This window comes from Sorex fumeus, unplaced genomic scaffold (assembly GCF_029834395.1).
Source record: "Sorex fumeus unplaced genomic scaffold, SorFum_2.1 ptg000054l, whole genome shotgun sequence".
Taxonomy (NCBI): Eukaryota; Metazoa; Chordata; class Mammalia; order Eulipotyphla; family Soricidae; genus Sorex; species Sorex fumeus.
In genome coordinates, this window is record NW_026606111.1 from 3,034,240 (window position 1) to 3,052,118 (window position 17,879).

General features: G+C 53.1%; 1 protein-coding gene across 1 annotated transcript; it reads left to right on the top strand.

The window, feature by feature from the left end:
- Window positions 1-476: 476 nt before the first annotated feature.
- Window positions 477-17,770, top strand: SPATC1 (spermatogenesis and centriole associated 1). The gene is made up of 5 exons (XM_056125383.1): window positions 477-687; window positions 12,921-13,367; window positions 13,659-14,152; window positions 14,215-14,370; window positions 17,396-17,770. Exons 1-5 carry the CDS (start codon window positions 477-479, stop codon window positions 17,723-17,725), a joined length of 1,638 nt encoding a protein of 545 aa, XP_055981358.1. The 3' UTR covers window positions 17,726-17,770.
- The last annotated feature ends 109 nt before the right edge of the window (window positions 17,771-17,879 follow it).

Here is a 17,879-nt window from a genome sequence, read left to right on the forward strand (position 1 = left end):
CCTGGGGTAGGAGGCAGGCATGGCCCGATGTCAAGGAGTCCAGCATGGAATGTCCCCAGGAGAAGCTGACAGACAAGAACAGCCTGGCCCGGAAGGCAGGCGACAGGCTGCATCCCCCGCACCAGCAGACCCGTCACTGGCTGTGAGGTGAGCATCAAGGAGTTGCCCGTGCAAAAAAGAGAAGGCTTGGCACTGCGGTCCTGTGGGAAGGAAGCGTCCCTCGAGAGTGAAATTGCCCCAACAGAGGGGTCTGTGTGTTGGGCCCTGAGCCAGGCCTGGACAGCTCCCAGAAAGATAAGCCCGTTCCAGCAGGAGGCCATGGAGGAGACACAGTCTCTGACCTCACAATACCCAAGGCCAGCTGAGCTGACCTTGCAAACTCTGGTGCCCTTCCCAGCCCGGGCAAGGCCCGGGGCCCTGGGCAGCCTCCAGGTGTGGTGCCCTCACAAGGGCACCCCCTTTCGTGGCCCTGGGGCATGTCTCTACTCACCAATTATGAGGGGCTGAGGCAGCAGATAGAGAGGCTGGTGAGGGAAAATGAGGAACTGAAGAAGCTGGTGCGGCTCATTCGGGAGAATCACCAGCTCAAGACGGCAATCAAGACACAGGCAGGGGCCCTGGGCATCAGCGGCTTCTCTAGTGTGCTTGGCGAGACAGTGGCCAGCTCTCCTCCACGCCAAGGTAAGGGCACAAACCCTGGGTTCAAGGAGAGTGGGAGGGCTGGGTGATGCCACACCAGGTGCTGGGGTCCCAGTGTGGGGGACGGTGGCAAAGCAAGGGAACACAGCCCCTTGGGGTGAGAGGACCATGCCTGGCTCATCTAGTCACCATCTTACCCGAGGGCAGAAGGCTCCACAGGCCACAGACTGAGTCTCCAGGCTCTGGAACTCCATGTGCGCCCATCACGCCCCTCGCCCCTCCCTCCCTTCGCCGTCACTCTCCACTCAAACGGAGGAGTCAGTTGACTATTGAACCGAGAGTCCCGGGAGGGCCTCCAGGGCCACAGCCCAGGCTTTAGAAACCAGGTGTGTGTGGAGATGATGCAGAGAGGGAGTGGCCAGAGACCGGGCAAAGAAGTTACAGGGATTTTCAGAAACATAGTCAAGTGTCTAGATGTCCTGTGAGCCTGGAGGGCAGGGGCTGGCCAGAAGCAGAGAGACACCAAAAGGCCACACGACTGAGTGTAGGTGCCAGAGAACAGTCAGCTGTGAGCACTAAAGAGAGAGAGTCCCCTGGGGGGTGGCATACTCTCAGGATGTGACAATGAGAAGCAGTTACAGGCGAGTCGGTGATGAAATGTTCGTTGCAGCCATCCCCCTCTCTCCCCCACTCCCTGCCCTCCCTGTTGCTAGAGAATGGAAGGGCTGGGTCCTTCCCAGGTAGACACCCACCCACCTGCAGGACCTGCCACAGGTCACTGCTCACCTGTACCTCCCTCTACAGCTTAGACCCTCTGCTGCTCTAGAGGGCCACAGCAGCTTCCGAGGTGCCACGTCTTTTCCACCTCCTCTTCCATGGTTCCAAGGGTGCCCTCTACCCACTCATCAACCTCACTGCTTGCTAATTGGGTTTTGGGCCACCCCTGGCAGTGCTCAGGACATACTCCCGACTTTGTGCTCAGGACCATTCCTGGCAGGCTTGAAGGACCACATGGGCCCAAATCTGTGTCAGCTTCACACAAGGGAAGTGGCTCACGTGCTCATCAGCCTCTCAAGCTCAACCTATCTCAGCTGTGCAACTGGCGGCTCCCAGACTGGCTCAGGCCCTGCTTCCCCTTCGACCTGCTTCCCCCTGCACCCACTGCATGCCCTCAGCCCTCCACAGGAAGTAGAAATCCCCTTGGAGGCACCTGCAAGCCCATGTGTCCCTGGAACCTAGTTAACTCTGCTCTAGCCTGTTTCTAACTGGGAATTTTTCCACCAGGATGCTAAGGTCCTCTGTCTGTGTCTCTGCTCTTACACCTCCTGGAACCACATCCTGTCACTCCTTTGGCTCCATCCCACAGGCTTCCAAAGCACCTTGGCCAAAGCCTAGCTCTGCTCCATACTGTCCCCCTCACTAATCACAATGATCACAAGACCATAAGCCCCTCTCTGGAAGGTTCTTCCACGAATGATACAACAGAGATTTAAAAACATACACTAGGGAGGTAAAAGGCTTAAGAAAACTCACTATTCAGGAAACTAGACTGACATCCTACTCCCGATCAAACCAAACAAGATTTCTCCTCTGCTGGATTCATGAGAGTTCTAGAACCACTTCAGGTCTTGCAACTCCTGATGGGTGCAGCTTCCAGCATTAGGAGGTGATTTCAGGAGGAGGGGAGTTCAAACAACTGAGAGTGAAGGGGAAAAAGAAGATTCAGGAAGAGGGGCAGCTTGGGCAAAAGCCTGCTTCTGGGGGGCTAGAGGAGTAAGAAACAGACCAGCACAGTTAAAGCCCAATTTCTGTATGTAGTGAGTGATACGAGTGTGATATCTGAGCCAGTCTGGGAGCCGCCAGTTGCGCAGCTGAGACAGGTTGAGCTTGAGAGGCTGATGAGCACGTGAGCCACTTCCCTTGTGTGAAGCTGACACAGATTTGGGCCCATGTGGTCCTTCAAGCCTGAGCACATATGTTGAGAACGTATGTTGTATGAATGTGTGTGGATGCAGTATGTGTGGTGTTTTAGGGGTTGCTGTGTGTGAACGTATACATAGCATGTTGGTGTTTGGACAACTGCTGTGTATGCACTAGTGTTTGTGAGTATATGGGTGTTGAGGTCAGTGAGCAGTGAATAGTGTAGCTAGAGATGGGCCGGATCACCTAGGGCTGGGAGTGGCAGGTTAAGGACCTTGAATTTCGTCCTAGGCAAGAAGACATTGGTGATTTATAACAGAGAATCAAGTTTGTGCTTGAGAAAGATCGTTCCAACTACTGTGGGAAAAAACAGATTCAATGTTGATGAGAGGTAGGGGACCCGGTCAATGGGCTCTTGCATCATCTGGTAGGAGAGGGTGGGGAGTGAGCTAGTAGAGAAGTCAATTCAAGTTCCTTTGTAGGAAAACTAACTGCTTGGATATAGGTGTGGAAAAGAGAGCCCAGAAGCTGTCTGTTCCCCCACACTGAGACCTTGGTGTTACTTCCTGATAATGCAGAGTACTCTGTGATCAGGCCTAATCAAAGTGGATCCTGTTGGTCCCTGAAAGTTGCCTCACAGGATCTTCCTCTTGCCACTTCCTCTTCTTCCTGTCCTTGTGACTGGCCTTCCTCTTAGTGTTGATTCTTTTGAACTCAACCTTTTGAACTCAACCTTCAGTTTCCTTTTCTGGGCCCACTCTCCTCATCCCTGATTCTCTAGAAGTCTAGATCTTCCTTTCACAACAGAGAGAGGAGCCAGAGAGATACTATAGTGGGTAGGAGCCAGAGAGAGACTATAGTGGGTAGGACACTTGCCTTTCACATGGTTGACTCAAATTTTATCTCCTGCACCCTCTATGGTCCCCCAGGCACCATCAGGAGTGATCTGAGTGCAGAGCCAGGAGTACCACTTGAGCACTGTTGGGTACAGCCCAAAAACCAAAAGAAAAAAGGAAAAAACAGGTCCTTTCAGGTGTTGGAGCATAGTACAATGGGTAGGGTGACCCAGGTTCTATCTCAGGCACTCCATATGGTCCCCCAAGCCCACCAGGAATAATCCCTGAGCACCGAGCCAGGAATAAGCCCTGAGCACCACTGGATGTATCCTACACACACACACACACACACACGATGTCAGAGAAGCAGGAGTGGTTACTGAAAGATAACAGAGAAAGGGACATTTCAGTGTGAGGACAGGGTGTCTGAATAAAAGAGCATGTTTTAGTGTCAGTGGGAAAAAGGAAGAAAGAGTGATTGGGAAGGTCAGGTTGGAAACAGGGAATTTCAGAGTCAGATCTTTCACTTCCCCTGTAAAAATTTCATTTTCTGAATGATGGAACTGGGAAGACAGGAAAGACTGAGAGAAACACAGGAGCCTGTCAGACTCTGTAGTGTACAGCACCTGTGGATTGTAAGGGCCCCAACCACCAACCTTCTCCAGCAGTATTTGGTGGCAGAGAGGCGAGCGAAGAGAAGGCAGACTGGTTAAACTGACAACTCAGCAAGAGTTTGGGCACATTACAGAGGAAGTGGAGACTGCTGGGCCTGTTGGGAGAAGGGAAAATAAAGAGGCCGGTATGGTAGAGATCAGTAGAGGCTCAAAGACCAGGTGGCCAAAAGTGTTCTTCCAAGCAAAGCAGAGGTAAACTGTGTGTTCAGAGTGGCCATCTGAGTGGCAGGACATCCATAAGCACTGGTTGTTGGTTCACTTCACTTCACAGGGAAGAAATAGGTGCCAAGACATTCTGGCTGTGGTCCTGTGAATGTGTCCGGGGGGTTGATGCAGTCAGGACAGAATTAGGACAGCAAGGCCTCTTGTTCCAAAGGCTTGACATTCACTGGGGCTCTGCACAGGACATGGAAAATGGCTGGTCAGAAAGAGCTGCTGGAGTAGAGGAGAAATGAGAGAAAACAGTGTTCAAGTCACAAAGATTGTAGTTCTCTGAAAGCTGGAGCCTGCCCAATCCCACACAGAAGTGGTCAGAATGGAAAACAAACAGGACAGGGCCTGGCTGACAGAAGAGCGAAGATCGTCAGGCAAATCTTGCTGTCTGGACTTTCCCCACTTCTCCCCTTTCCTCATCTCCACCTCCCCAATCCCTGGCAGCACTCAAAACCTTCTCATGGCGCTGCAGATTGGCTTCCACCCTTTCTTCATACAGCACCTTACTCTGCTCCCCACCGTGTCCTCAGGTCCTCACAGCCCACATTCCAGGGCCTGCCCTTCCATGTTCCAAGTTCAGTCTGCCCCTTCCACTCAGACCCAATTAACCTCCTCAGGACAGTACTCAACATCACCCAAATCTGGGTGATTACCCACCCACCCCCAAGACCCCTCCCAACAGAATACAGTCCTGCAGGACCCAGCTTTCAGAATACATCCTTTCAGGTCCTGTCCCTTCAGACCAATACCCTACGGTTCCAACCCCAACCCAACCCTCAGGAGCTATCACCTCAACAATGACCCCTCAGGAATTCTGTCCCCTAAGGAACCCACCTGTCTAAGGATCAGGACCTTTTTCTGTCAGGACCCCTCATCCTCAGGACCCACCTGCTCCCAGAACTCTCCCCTCTGGACTCCTCTTCCTTCTGGTCCCCTCTTTCTTCAGGACTCCCCTCTCTTCTCTCTCTCTCTCTCTCTCTCTCTCTCTCTCTCTCTCTCTCTCTCTCTCTCTCTCTGCGCAGCCACACACAGTGGCGTTCACAGCTTACTCCTGGTGGGGGCTGGAGCGATAGCACAGCGGGGAGGGCGTTTGCCTTGCACGTGGCCGACCCGGGTTAGATTCCCAGCATCCCATAGGGTCCCTGGAGCACCACCAGGAGTAATTCTTGAGTGCAAGAGCCAGGAGTAACCCCTGTGCATTGCCAGGTGTGACCCAAAAAGCAAAAAAGAAAAAAAAAAGAAAAAAACAAGCACAACTTACTCCTGGTTCTATACTCAGCAGACCCTCCTGGTGGGGCTCAGGAAATCAAATCTGGGTCAATCGCTGGGAAGGCAAGCGCCCTACCTGCTGTATTTTCACTCCATCAAAAGACCCCACTCCTTCTTATCCCTCTCCCCTAGAACCCTCTTCCATAAGAACACCTTTTCCTTGGCCCCTCACCCTCTGGACTCCCTCCCCACAGAACCCCTCTACCTTTTATTACTCTCTCCTCAGGACACCTGAGGAATCCTATGCCCCCCAAAAACATCTCTCCCATCAGGAGCCCTTATCCCACAGGACCACTCTCCCACAGTATCCCTTTACCTTTTATCCTCCTCTTCTCAGGACCCCTGTCCCTTCAGGTCCCCTTTCTTCACCCCAATGAACTCACATACCATCTCCCACTAGTTATTTTACTGCTGAATTCCAGTCTCTGAGGTGACTCTGAGGCCTGCATCCTCCAAAATCTAACCCAGCCCTCGGGACTTTTGCTCCACCCACTTCTCTAGCTCCACCCAGACTCTAGCTCCAGCAATGACTTTCCCTTAGACTCTAGCTTTGCCTTCAGACTCTAGCTCCACCCCATGATGCACTCCCTAAGACTCTAGCTCCACCCCCAGACCCAAGCCCCGCTCACGGACTCTTCCTCAGATTCTAGCCCGCCCCCAGACCCTAGCTCAACCCACGACCCTCCCTTAGACTCTAGCCCCGCCCCCAGACACTAGCCCCACCCACGACTCTCCCTCAGACTCTAGCCCCGCCTCCAGACTCCAGCCCCACCCATGACTCTCCCTCAGACTCTAACCCACCCCTGACACTAGCCCCACCCACGACTCTCCCTCAGACTCTAGTCCGCCCCCAGACACTAGCTCCACCCATGATTCTCCCTCAGACTCTAGCCCGCCCCCAGACCCTAGCTCCACCTATGACCCTTCCTCAGACTCTAGCCCCGCCCCAGACACTAGCACCACCCACGACTCGCCCTCAGACTCTAGCCCCGCCCCAGAACTCTACTTCAGATCACTAGCTCCACCCCTTCTATCTACTTGCAGAAACCGGGACTTGACCTTCACCCTTAAAACGGGGTGTGGGCTATCAGGCGTCCCCTACTGCTTTTCCCCAAAGCATGAGGCTGTACCTGGGGGCTAGCAAGTGGGGAGAACCACGTCAGGGAAGTGAAGGTGCCAGTTCTGTCCTGCCTGGATAAGTGGGAGGGAGGGAGCTGTAAAGGGTCTCAGGGGACAGAGGGGAGGGTGCCCACTCCAACCAGGGTAAATGTGAACAGCAACTTGAGGAGTTCTCAGAAGTATGAGTAAACTATTCAATATACACTTTATCATAGCACAGCCGTAGGGTATTTGCCTTGCGCACAGCCGGCCTGGCTGAGCCAGGTTCGATTCCTCCACCCCTCTCGGAGAGCCCGGCAAACTACCCAGAGTATCTCGCCGCACAGCAAAGCCTGGCAAGCTACCCATGACGTATTCAATATGCCAAACACAGTAACAAGAAGTCTCACAATGGAGACTTTACTGGGCCTGCTCGAGCAAATCGATGAACAACGGACAGTGCTACAGCAAGCTTTTCTTTTTAACTTTAACAGTCCAGCAGAACAAAACTGTGGTTGAAGAAATTCTCATTTTTCTCTTTCTATTTCTTGGGGATGAGTGGGTGGAGCCCTCCCAGGTGGTGCTCAGCAGGCTCCCAGGCCACTCAGGGATTCTCAGCCAATTGGGCTGGTGGTTCCATCTAGGCAGGAGGTGTGATGGAGCTGGTTCCACCAGGCCCACCCCAGATACTCAGGCATTGAACCACAATGAACCTCATCTCCAGAACAGACATATAAATACAGTGAGTTCTAAAGCTCTGCAGACTAGGAAATAGCCAGTTATTTCAGTCTTGGGGGTTTCTTAGGGAGCAGCAGAGGAATCGCAGGACAGTCAAGGTCTCAGGTTGGCACTACACAGGAAGAGGAGGACAGGGGTCTCAGGTTCCAGTGGGGTCCTAGGACTGAGGGGAGAGTGTGTTGGACAGCTCCCTCTGAGCCTGCTCAGTGAACGCCCCTGCTTCTTGACTTTGATGCGCTGAGATCAAGAAGAGCCTGACTCACAAATCTAAATTAAAGTTCTAGGAGCCAGGGTTGTGGCTGGTTGGCAAAAGTGCGTGCCTTGCACGCCTGAGACCTAGGTTCCATCCCTGGCACTGTAGAAAAATAGAGAAAGGTGGAAACAATTCGTCACTGCGTTTGCATAAGGGTAAAAGCTTGCAGTGACTCCAGTGAACTTTTTTTTTCTTTTTGGGTCACACCCGGCAATGCACAGGGGTTACTCCTGGCTCTGTGCTCAGGAATTACTCCTGGCGGTGCTCAGGGGACCATATGGGATGCTGGGAATCGAACCCGGGTCGGCCGCGTGCAAGGCAAACGCTCTACCCGCTGTGCTATTGCTCCAGCCCCTCCAGTGGACTTTTTTAAACTGCAAGTTTACTGAAATAAAATTCATACACCATAATGATTCCACCACTTAAAGTGTACAGTGATTTTGTGTGGATTTATTTTTGGGGGGAGCGTGGCAGGAGCTTGCGCCATACCTGGACATTTTGAAGGCTTCCCTCTCTGTGCTTAGGGGTCACTCCTGTTGGTGTTCCAGGGGACCATATGTGGTGTCCAGGATCAAAGTGGGATCAGCCATATACAAGAGATGGTTCAAGGATCCTGTTCTCTATCATGGTTTTTCTTTTTTCTTTTTTTTTTAAATATGATACATACATTTATTCATTTTACAGACTAGGAAATTATCATGGTTTTTCATATATTCATAGATTGTACAAACATCATCACTGTTCATTTTAGAACACTTTTTTGTATTTGTTTTGGAGGTCACACCCCGGTGGGGCTCAGGGCGTACTACTGATTCTCTGCTCAGTGATCAGACCTGGTGTGTTCAGGGGACCATATAGGATGCCAGGGATCAAGTCCACACATGGCAAGCGCCCTCCCCGCTGTACTATTGCTCCAACCTTAGAGCACTTTCTTCAACCCCCAAAAATACCCCTTTGGGCATTGAATGCTGCTTCCATCCTTCCTCAGCTGTAAGTAATAATTAACTAGATTTTCTACCTACTGATCTGCCTATTCTGATTTTTGTTATCATTGTTGGGAGCGGGGACATGGTACCCCTGATGGGACCTGGGGCCTCATACTTGCCAGGCTTGTGCTCCCTCTCCGTGTCACAGTTGCTGCCCCTGGATTTGCCTGTTCTAGACATTGCATGTGGAAGTAGACTCTCATGACTGGGTTCTCCCATTCCTAGAATGTTTTTTTTTCTTTTTGGGTCACACCCGGCATTGCACAGGGGTTACTTCTCCTGGCTCATGCACTCAGGAATTACTCTTGGCGGTGCTCAGGGGACCATATGGGATGCTGGGAATCAAACCCAATTTGGCCGCGTGTAGGGCAAAAACGCCCTGCCCCCTGCCTAGACTGTTTGTAAGGTGTATTGATATCGTGGCATGAATGAGTGCTAATGTGTAGGCCAGGGTTTTGTTTGGTCTCTGTGGATGAGAAGATCACACTGCATGGATGAATTACATTTTGTTTCTTAGTTTATCAGCCAATACTTTTGTTTCTTCCTTCTGTCTGTTGTGTATGAATTTTGTTTCATTTATGTACAAATTGTTCTTCATCCCTGAGGCCTGTACCCAGGAATTCCTGGGTCATCGGTAACTGTTATGAAACCCACACTCTGCTTAAAGAACTGCCAGATTGTTCTCCAAAGCGACTGCACTCCATCACCCCCCCCACCAACCCACCTCCCACCATGTAGGAGAAACCCCATTTTCCCACATCTTTGCCAGTACACATCTAACTTTTTATCAGAGTCATCTTAGTGGGTGAGAACAGGTAGTTCATTATGGCTTTGATTTGCACTTCCCTAATGATAAGCATCTTTTTCCCATGTTCATGACCATTTGTATATCACTGTATCACTGTCACTGTCATCCTGTTGTTCATCGATTTCCTCGAGCAAGCACCAGTAATGTCTCCATTCGTCCTACCCCTGAGATTTTAGCAAGTGCCACATTGGAGCCTCCTTCAGTGTCAGGGGAATGAGACCCATCATTGTTACTGGGTTTTGGCATATCAAATACGCCATGGGGAGCTTGCCAGACTCTGCTGTGCGGGCAGGATACACTCGGTAGCCTGTCGGGTTCTCCAAGAGTGAGAACTAGACAGTAAGAAGTCTCACGGCCACTTCCGGGAGCTGGGTTTTATAGTCCCTGGATCTTGGCTGTTGATGGGATAACATGGCGCTGGGGGCAGTTGGTGGGTATAACGCCTAGTCCTGAGATTTTAGCAAGTGCCACATTGGAGTTTCCTTCAGGGTCAAGGGAATGAGGGGGATGGGGAATCTGGGTGGAGGAGGCCCAGTCCCAATCTGGTCAGGCTTGAAGATCTCAGCCCCGGGTCCCACACACCTAGATTCCTCTGCTGGTTCCTTTATGCGTGAGGCTCGTTCAAACATGTGGAGAGTGGTCTTAAGCATCGCTGTGGCTGGTTCCGGAGGTCTTTAGCTTCCAGGACTCTGCTCGGGGCAGGGAGGTAAACTCAACCTGCCCCCCTCTGAGGGGCCCCAGTGAGGACAGCCAGACATGGGGGCAGGAGACTGTTCTCTTCTGGGTCTCGCGGCCGCTTCCAGGAGCTGGGTTTTATAGTCTCTGGGTCTTGGCTGTTGATGGGATAACACAGCGCCATGGTCAGTTGGCAGATGATTTGTATATCATCTCTGAAAAATGTCTGTTAGATACTTTCCCCGTCGTATTTTGTTTTGGACCATTATTTGGCAGTGCTTTGGGGACCATACACAGTGCTGGGGATTAAATAGGGGTCAATCTTGCATGCAAGACAAGTGCCTTAACCCCTGTATTATTTTTCAGGCCCCATTGCCCGTTTTACATTTTCATTTCCTTTTTTGTTTTTTTGGGCCCTAATCAGTGGTGCTCAGAGCTAACTCTTGGCTCTGCGGTTAGGAGGTCACTCCCGGCAGGGCTCAGGGTATCATATGGGTGCCACAGATAGAAACTGGGTTGGCTGCATACAAGGCAAACGCCCTCCCTTTTGTACTCCAGCCCTGATTTTTTTTATATAAATTTATTTATTGAATCATCGTGAGAGCAGTTACAAAGTTTTTGGGTTTAAGTCACGGTCATGCAATGATGAAAAACACCCGTCCCTTCACCAGTGCCCATTTTCCACCACCAAAAACCCCAGTATACCCCCCCATCCCACACCCTCCTCCTACCTGTGTTACAGATGATTTCCACATTACTCTCTCTCTCTCTACTTTGATCAAATTTTTGACACCAGACCCACCATTATTATTTGGGGTTTTACCCCAACACTCAGATCTGCTGAAAAGGCAACATTAGACAATTTGTTTTCTATTGCTAATTATGAATAAGATATGATGTCTCCGCAGCCATGTGATTTTGGAATTCTGAAATCTTAATTAAATCTGGAAGGATTTCTGCCAAAAGCTTCTGGGTTCTGAGATTTGTTTCTGAGTCTCTGGGATCATGGCTTAAGCAGATTGTTGAGTAGCCAGAGGGCCCGTTCATGGGCTGCGACTCTGGGTCTCTTTGGGGACCGGGGAGGAAAGGGCCGGCGCCACCCCCATCCCAGGAGGCCCTGCGTGTCTCGTCACTGTGGGCCCCTACCTGGCCCCCCATTGGCCTCTGGAAGATGGTGGACCCCGAGCCACTGGGGGAACTGGCAGTGGGTCAGCACCTTTTCCCATCTGGTGACCTGTTCAGCCCTGATGTTTTTCTTTTCAATATTGCTCAGGTCTTGCTGGGTCCCTTGCGATTCCATATGAATTTTAGAATAGGCTCCATAAATGAAATTACCTCAAATTCTGATAGGAATTGCCATGTATCTGTACTACAGCTCAGGGAGCATTGCCATCATAATGACATGAAGTTTCCAATCTGTGTACAGGGACATTTTTCCATGTACTTAGATTTTTTTTTTAATTTCTTTCAGTAGTGTGTGTGGAACATACATTTTTCATTTCCCTTGTTTAGTCCTAAATATTTTATTTCATGCTATTTTCTTTACTTTTGTATTGTACATTGCTGGCATACAGATAGCCCTCATGCATTCTGCAGTCTGTTTTCTGAGGCCCACACATACCTCCCCCCCAGGTGAGTACACTTGCCAGTTGGGTTCTCCATGCCTCTCCACAGTCACAGTCTATGGATTGATTTTGTGGATACTTCCTCAGCACTTAGGAGCACAAACTTTAGTCAAATAGCTTTTAATCCCAGGGCTGGAGCAATAGCACAGGGGGTAGGATGTTTGCCTTGCACTCGGCAGACCTGGGTTCGATTCCCAGCATCCCATATAGTCCCCTGAGCACACTGCCAGCAGTAATTCCTGAGTGCATGAGCCAGGAGTAACCCCTGGGTGTGACCCAAAGCAAAAAAAAAAAAAAAAAAAAGCTCTTAATCCCTATTCTATCCAGTTTTTATTTTTAATTTATTTATTATTTATTTATTTTTGGGGTGTGGGGGCGTGCATACCTGGCTTTGCTCAGGGATCACTCCTGGTGGAACTCAAGGGACCATATGGGGTGCCAGGGATGGAACCTGGGCCAGCCTCCTGCAAGATGAGTACCTCTCCTACTGGAGTGCTCTGGTCCTGGATTGAACACTGGAAGGTTGAAATTAAATGAACCAAGCAGTGTTGAACATGGGAAAGACAGGGATAGACAGCTAGGGGCTGTGCTCAGCCACTCCTGCGTGCTAGTTCCAGGCCTCAATGAGTGCCCCAGCAGAGCCATCACTGGGCCCCACTGAAAATGACATTGGGGTGCCCTGCAGAACGTTTCCTCATATTGGGGGTAGGAGAGGCAGTATAGCAGGGAGGGTGCTTGCCTTGCATGCCACTGACCGGGTTCCACCCCACATGCCCCGAGACCTTCAGGAGTGATCTCTGAGCTCAGAGCCAGGAGTAAGCCCTGAGCATTTCTGGGTGTGCCCCCAGTCTAACAATGCAAAGAGCTTTCAGCTTGCTTGTGGCTGGGGCTGGCAGTGACCAATGAGTTTACTCTGACTTTCCTGTTTCCACTCTGCCCTGAGGGAGTGTGGTATGCCTTCCTCAGCAAACATGCTAATTCCAAGATCTGCATCCCTCAAACACCCGCCCCTGCACCCCCTTCTGCTCTAGCGGGTTTCCTCCCCCAGGAGGACCCACAGGGTCTGGGTTGTGTGGGCCCCCCAGCCTCCTCCAGCCTGGGTTTCGACCTGAGCCCCGAGGGGAGTCTGAGAGGTGAGTGTCTTGGGGCTGCCAGCCACTGTCTTAGTGATGTCTCTGGTCCCCAGGTGTCTACCTACCCCCATCCCCGGCAGCAGCCAGCGATGTTATCCTGGAGGACATAGGGTTCATGACTCTGGCGCCCCTCACTGAAATGCTCAGCAACTCACAGCCTGATGCACTCAACGTGTTGCTGTCTGGCCCGGCCTCACTGCCACTCACCAGCCCCCTGGACACCTCCCTGGGCCTGCCCTCATCTGGCACCCTAACCTCCAGCAGTCCCCTGGCCGGCCACATGATGACGCCCCCTGGGGGTACTCTGCCCAGCTCTCTGGCGGGCCCCCTCTCTATGAACAGTCCCCTGCTCAGTGCCACAGTGGCCCCCATTGGTGTCACTCCGAGCCTCCTGACCATGGGCAACCTAGTATTGCCAGAAGTGCCAAGGCTAAGAGTGGCAGAGACACCCCGGGCACCCAATGTCTCAGTTCCTGCAGTGCCTCCTCTCATCCCCAAAGGTAACTGAGGATCTGGCAGTGGGAGGGATTCTACCCCAGCAGGGAGGGTCCTGTCCTTCTTACCCCCGGGGTCTGGCAAGCTCTCTAACCCCCCAGGGCTCTAAGCCCCTAGGGCCCTGTCCTCCTAAGACCCCCACCACTCCCTTCTACCACTCTAACCACCCCCACCTGTCCTGCCCTTCAAACATCTCCCTAGAGTCCTGAGGCTCTGAACCCCCTCTCCAAGGGTCCTGCCAGCCTTGCTCCCTCCCCCCAGGGTCCTGCAGGCTTTAACTCTTTCCTCTTCTCCAGTTCCTTCCCGCATCTCAGCCCCACCACCCTCCACCGAGCATCCCCAACAGAACCAAGAAACGGAGAACTTCAGCATGACATTTGTAGGTGCACCCGCCAGGACTTCCAGCCCTCTACACCAGGGGGGCATGCCTGGCCCCATGCCAGCTTTCTACAGCACCTCAGATGCCCGGACGCAATCTAGTACCCATCAGGGGCCAGTGGCTCCTGCTTCAATCCCCACCTCCCCAGCAGTTACCCTGCCCGTCCCACCCCCCACCCCTATCCCCCAATATGCCCCCCAGGATAGCCTCTCAAACACCACCCAGAATGCCTCCCACACCCCTGTCCACCCTTCGCCCAGCGTCCACTCCCCTTCACGGGCCCCCTACTCCCCACCCCGATCCTCCTCCTCCCCGGCTTCAGTTCAAGACCCCCGGGGGCCACGCGCTATGGAGCCGGGTCGGAAGAGTATGCCAGAACTGGACCGGAAGCTATCCCCAAGGAAGCTCAAGGCCCAAGGTCAGTGACGGGGAGGGACGGCCCGGGTCTCCTGTGCCCCGACCTGTGGGCTGAGCCCTCCATGCCCACAGAGCCGAAGCAGCTGGCCTGGGAGAGGCTGGTGGGGGAAATCGCCTTCCAGCTGGACCGCAGAATCCTGTCTGGCATCTTCCCGGAGCGCGCACGTCTCTACGGCTTCACGGTCTCCAACATCCCCGAGAAGATCATCCAGGTGCGGTGGCGAGTAGCAGGTGGCAGGAGGGGACCCTGGGTGCTCAGTGCCACCTTCTCCGGCCGCCTTGTCAGGCACCAGCACCCCCAGGGCAGAGTGTGGGCTGGGTTGTCACAGGTTTCGGGGGTGAGCCTCATAGTTGCTTCTCGGGGCCAGGCTTGCCCCCCACCCTCCAGCAGTGGTTCTCTGCCAGTCACGTGCAGGGTGAGAGGCACAAGGTGCTGCTGTATGAGTCTGCTTCTCCCCTGCATTGAATCCCTCAAGTGCCCAGCCATCCTACTGTGGTGGCCTCTGCTGCTGCTGCCCACGGCTTTGCCCCACGATGACCACCGTGGAAACAACTCCTGTGGGGAGGGAGGGGAGGGACAGGCAGTGCCCAGGCTCCTAAAAGGGGCATGCGGCACTGGGCCCGCAATGAGGGAGCATCCCTGCTGCACCCCAGCTCAGCCTGGAGGTCCCCCCAAGGGTGTGACTGAGCCCCACTCTGCTCCCCCCCAGGCCTTGTTTGCATCTGCCTCCTACTCCTGGGTTTTCAGTATGGATTTTAGAACCCTTTTATCCAGTTCCAGGGAAACAGCCCTCTGGCTGGTGGGGCTGTGTGGTCCCCTGGCTGCCTGTGTGGGCTCCTGCACCCTGCTTGACACCCATGGACAGAGCTCATGGCCGGCCCAGCCCAGGGACTGCAGACTTGGCACCAATTTGTTGATTAAATGGGGAGAGTTCAGTTGTCACGCCCACATGCCCTCCTGAGCTGGTGGCAGTAGCACCTTGCAACTTGCCTCTGGGCATCCCAGACCATGGCTGCTGCTGTCACATCCCAAATGACACTCTGGGAAGCCAGAGCAATGGCTCAGCAGGTAGGGCTCTTGCCTTGCATGCAGCCGACATGGGTTTGATCCCTGTTATCCCATATGGTCCCTCGAGCCCGTCAGGAATAATTCCTGAGTGCTAACAGAGGACTAACCTCTGAGAATCACTAGGTATGACCCAAAAAGCAACAGCCCATGACCAACCGAATGACACCTAGGCCATAGCACCTGTGTTAATGCAGACGTGGGCAGTGACAAGCAGCCTCCGAGGTATCTCTACATGGAGACTACCAGAGAGCAGTGAGGAGGTGGATCAGTGCCCCAGACCTTACACTGGCTCTGACTTGCTGCATGTTTCTTCAGTTGGAAGGTCCTGGTGAGACAAAGGAGAAGGGCACAGCACGGTCCCCTGCTCTCACGCTGCCTGGGAGGCTTGATCATGGCCTTCTGGGCCACCTTCCTTAGGGACACCCGGTCCTAGGTGCAGACACTGCCTCCACACGAGCTGGCAAAAGCAGAACAGGGTTTAGGATGACAGTTTAGGGGCTGAAGAGGCTCTGCGAAGACGCATAATTGATCGGTTTGCTCTGCCACAGCCCAGAACCACCCCCATCACTGGCCCCTGAACCGTCCGGGGATGAGCTACAGAGATGGTGCTTAGCTTCCAGACTGAGAGTTCAGGAAGGTACTAGAAGGAGCCAGAACAGGCCAGAGGAACCACTTCACTATCTGTCCATCACCTTAAGTTTTCCTCCCTCCTCATTTGACGTTTGTCTATTCTTGACCACTCCTGGCTAATTTCTCAGGACATATTCCGAGCTCTGAGTTCATGAATCACTGGCTGCCAGAATTGAACCTAGGCCAGTTTACACAAGGCAAGTACCCTACCCGCTCTACAATCTCTCTGGCTCCTGTTATTTTTTTTTTTTATCATGAACAAATATTGAATTTTCTGAACATTTTTTCTATTTTTATTTCGCTGAGAATTATATATACCCAATTCCTCCTCTCAACATATCACCAAGATAGTACAGAGATTAAAGCACTTGCCTTGCATGTGACTGACCCCCACTCAATTCCTGGAACCACATTTGGTCCCCCAAACATGACCAGGGATGATCTCTGAGCACTGCAGAGTGTGGCCCCAAAACAAAACAAAACAAAGAAAAACTATTTTGTTATCAAACCACATGAGGCCAGGAAGATGATTCAAGGGCTGGAGCCCGGCTGTGGCTGAAAACATCGGGTGGCATGACCCCGGCCAGCAGACAGACAAAATGACCTGCCAAACCTCTTGCTTCAGATGCCATGTTTTGATTTTTTTAATTCCCCCCAGCTAAGTCAGGCAGGGCTCTGTTGGAGCGGGGTCGTGGCTGGCTCCTGAGGGCCAGTTCCTGGTGACAGGGCTATGTCCAGGCCTGTCTGGGCTGGGGTTTACCTGCCGCTGCAGTTGAGTTTCCACTTTGCCCCATTTTTTTGTGGAACCTCCATCTAACCTTCAAGTCCTGTCTCATTTCTGCTCTCATTTCCCTCTGCCTCTCTTGGATCACTTTAGTTTTTCGTGAGCACTTAGATCACTTTCCATCTCACTCTCCAACACCTAGGCAGTGTCCCCTAGACTCCCTTGAAACACATCCCTGGAACCTCCAAACCGCTGTCAGATGGTACATATCCCAGCAGGGAAATTGAGGCTTGGGAGTGGTGGTGGCAGCGGTCCCTGGGTCAGTGGTCATCTGGGGTCACCGTGCACAGAGGAGCCCTTTCTCTGCTGTCCGACTCCACAGCCCACGCACTCTCCCTCCTAGTACAGGCTCCAGGGCTTTGTCCTGTGGGGGCAGCTGGAACCAGGGCCATGCATGCAAGGCTGCACTTCCCTCAGGCACCCTCTCTGGGGTCATCCTATCCTCCAAATGTCCATCTCCCATCTCAAGGCCTCATCCTAGCTTGCTTCTCAGCTCAGTATCCAAATAGTACAGGGTGGAGGGGGCTGGCCTTGCATGCAGCCCACCAGGGTTTGATTCCTTCCCAGCACTCTGAATGGTCCCCCTGAGCACTGCCAGGTGTGGCCCAAATACAAAATACTCTCCACTGCCTGGAGACACAAGCTGAGCCCTCTGCAGCCCTGCAGGCATCTCCCAGGGGAGGGGTCAGGCCGTGGGTCCCAGTGCCCCTTGGGCCACTGCCTCTGACACGGTCCTGCGGGTTCTCCCCCTCAGGCCTCCCTGAACCCCCACAACCATAAGCTGGACAAGGATCTTTGCCAGACCCTCACCCAGCGCTACGTGAGCATCATGAACCGACTGCAGAGCCTGGGCTACAACGGGCGGGTGCACCCGGCGCTGACAGAGCAGCTGGTGAACGCCTACGGCATCCTGCGTGAGCGGCCGGAGCTGGCGGCATCGGAGGGCAGCTCATACACCCTGGAGTTCCTGCAGCAGGTGCTGGTGGAGACAGTGCACCCCAGCATGCTCAACGACTCGCTGCTGCTGCTGTCCTGCCTCAGTCAGCTGGCCCACGATGATGGCAAACCCATGTTCATCTGGTAATGTGTCAGCCCTGGCCATTAAAGCTGCAGCAGATCTGCTCTCAAGGTCCGGAACAAGCCCCATGGTGTCTCGGGGAGGCACAAGACCAGGCAGGGGTCCTCTGGACCCCGACAGAGGGCAGAACATTAGGAGACAGAGCCCAGAGATGGGGGCA

Bases quoted from the DNA above. Each gene is read 5' to 3' on its own strand.
- SPATC1 (XM_056125383.1), top strand. From the start codon at position 477: ATGTCTCTACTCACCAATTATGAGGGGCTGAGGCAGCAGATAGAGAGG. The intron at 13,368-13,658 runs GTAACTGAGGAT...CCTCTTCTCCAG, and splicing joins GCCTCCTCTCATCCCCAAAG to TTCCTTCCCGCATCTCAGCC. The intron at 14,371-17,395 runs GTGCGGTGGCGA...TCTCCCCCTCAG, and splicing joins TCCCCGAGAAGATCATCCAG to GCCTCCCTGAACCCCCACAA.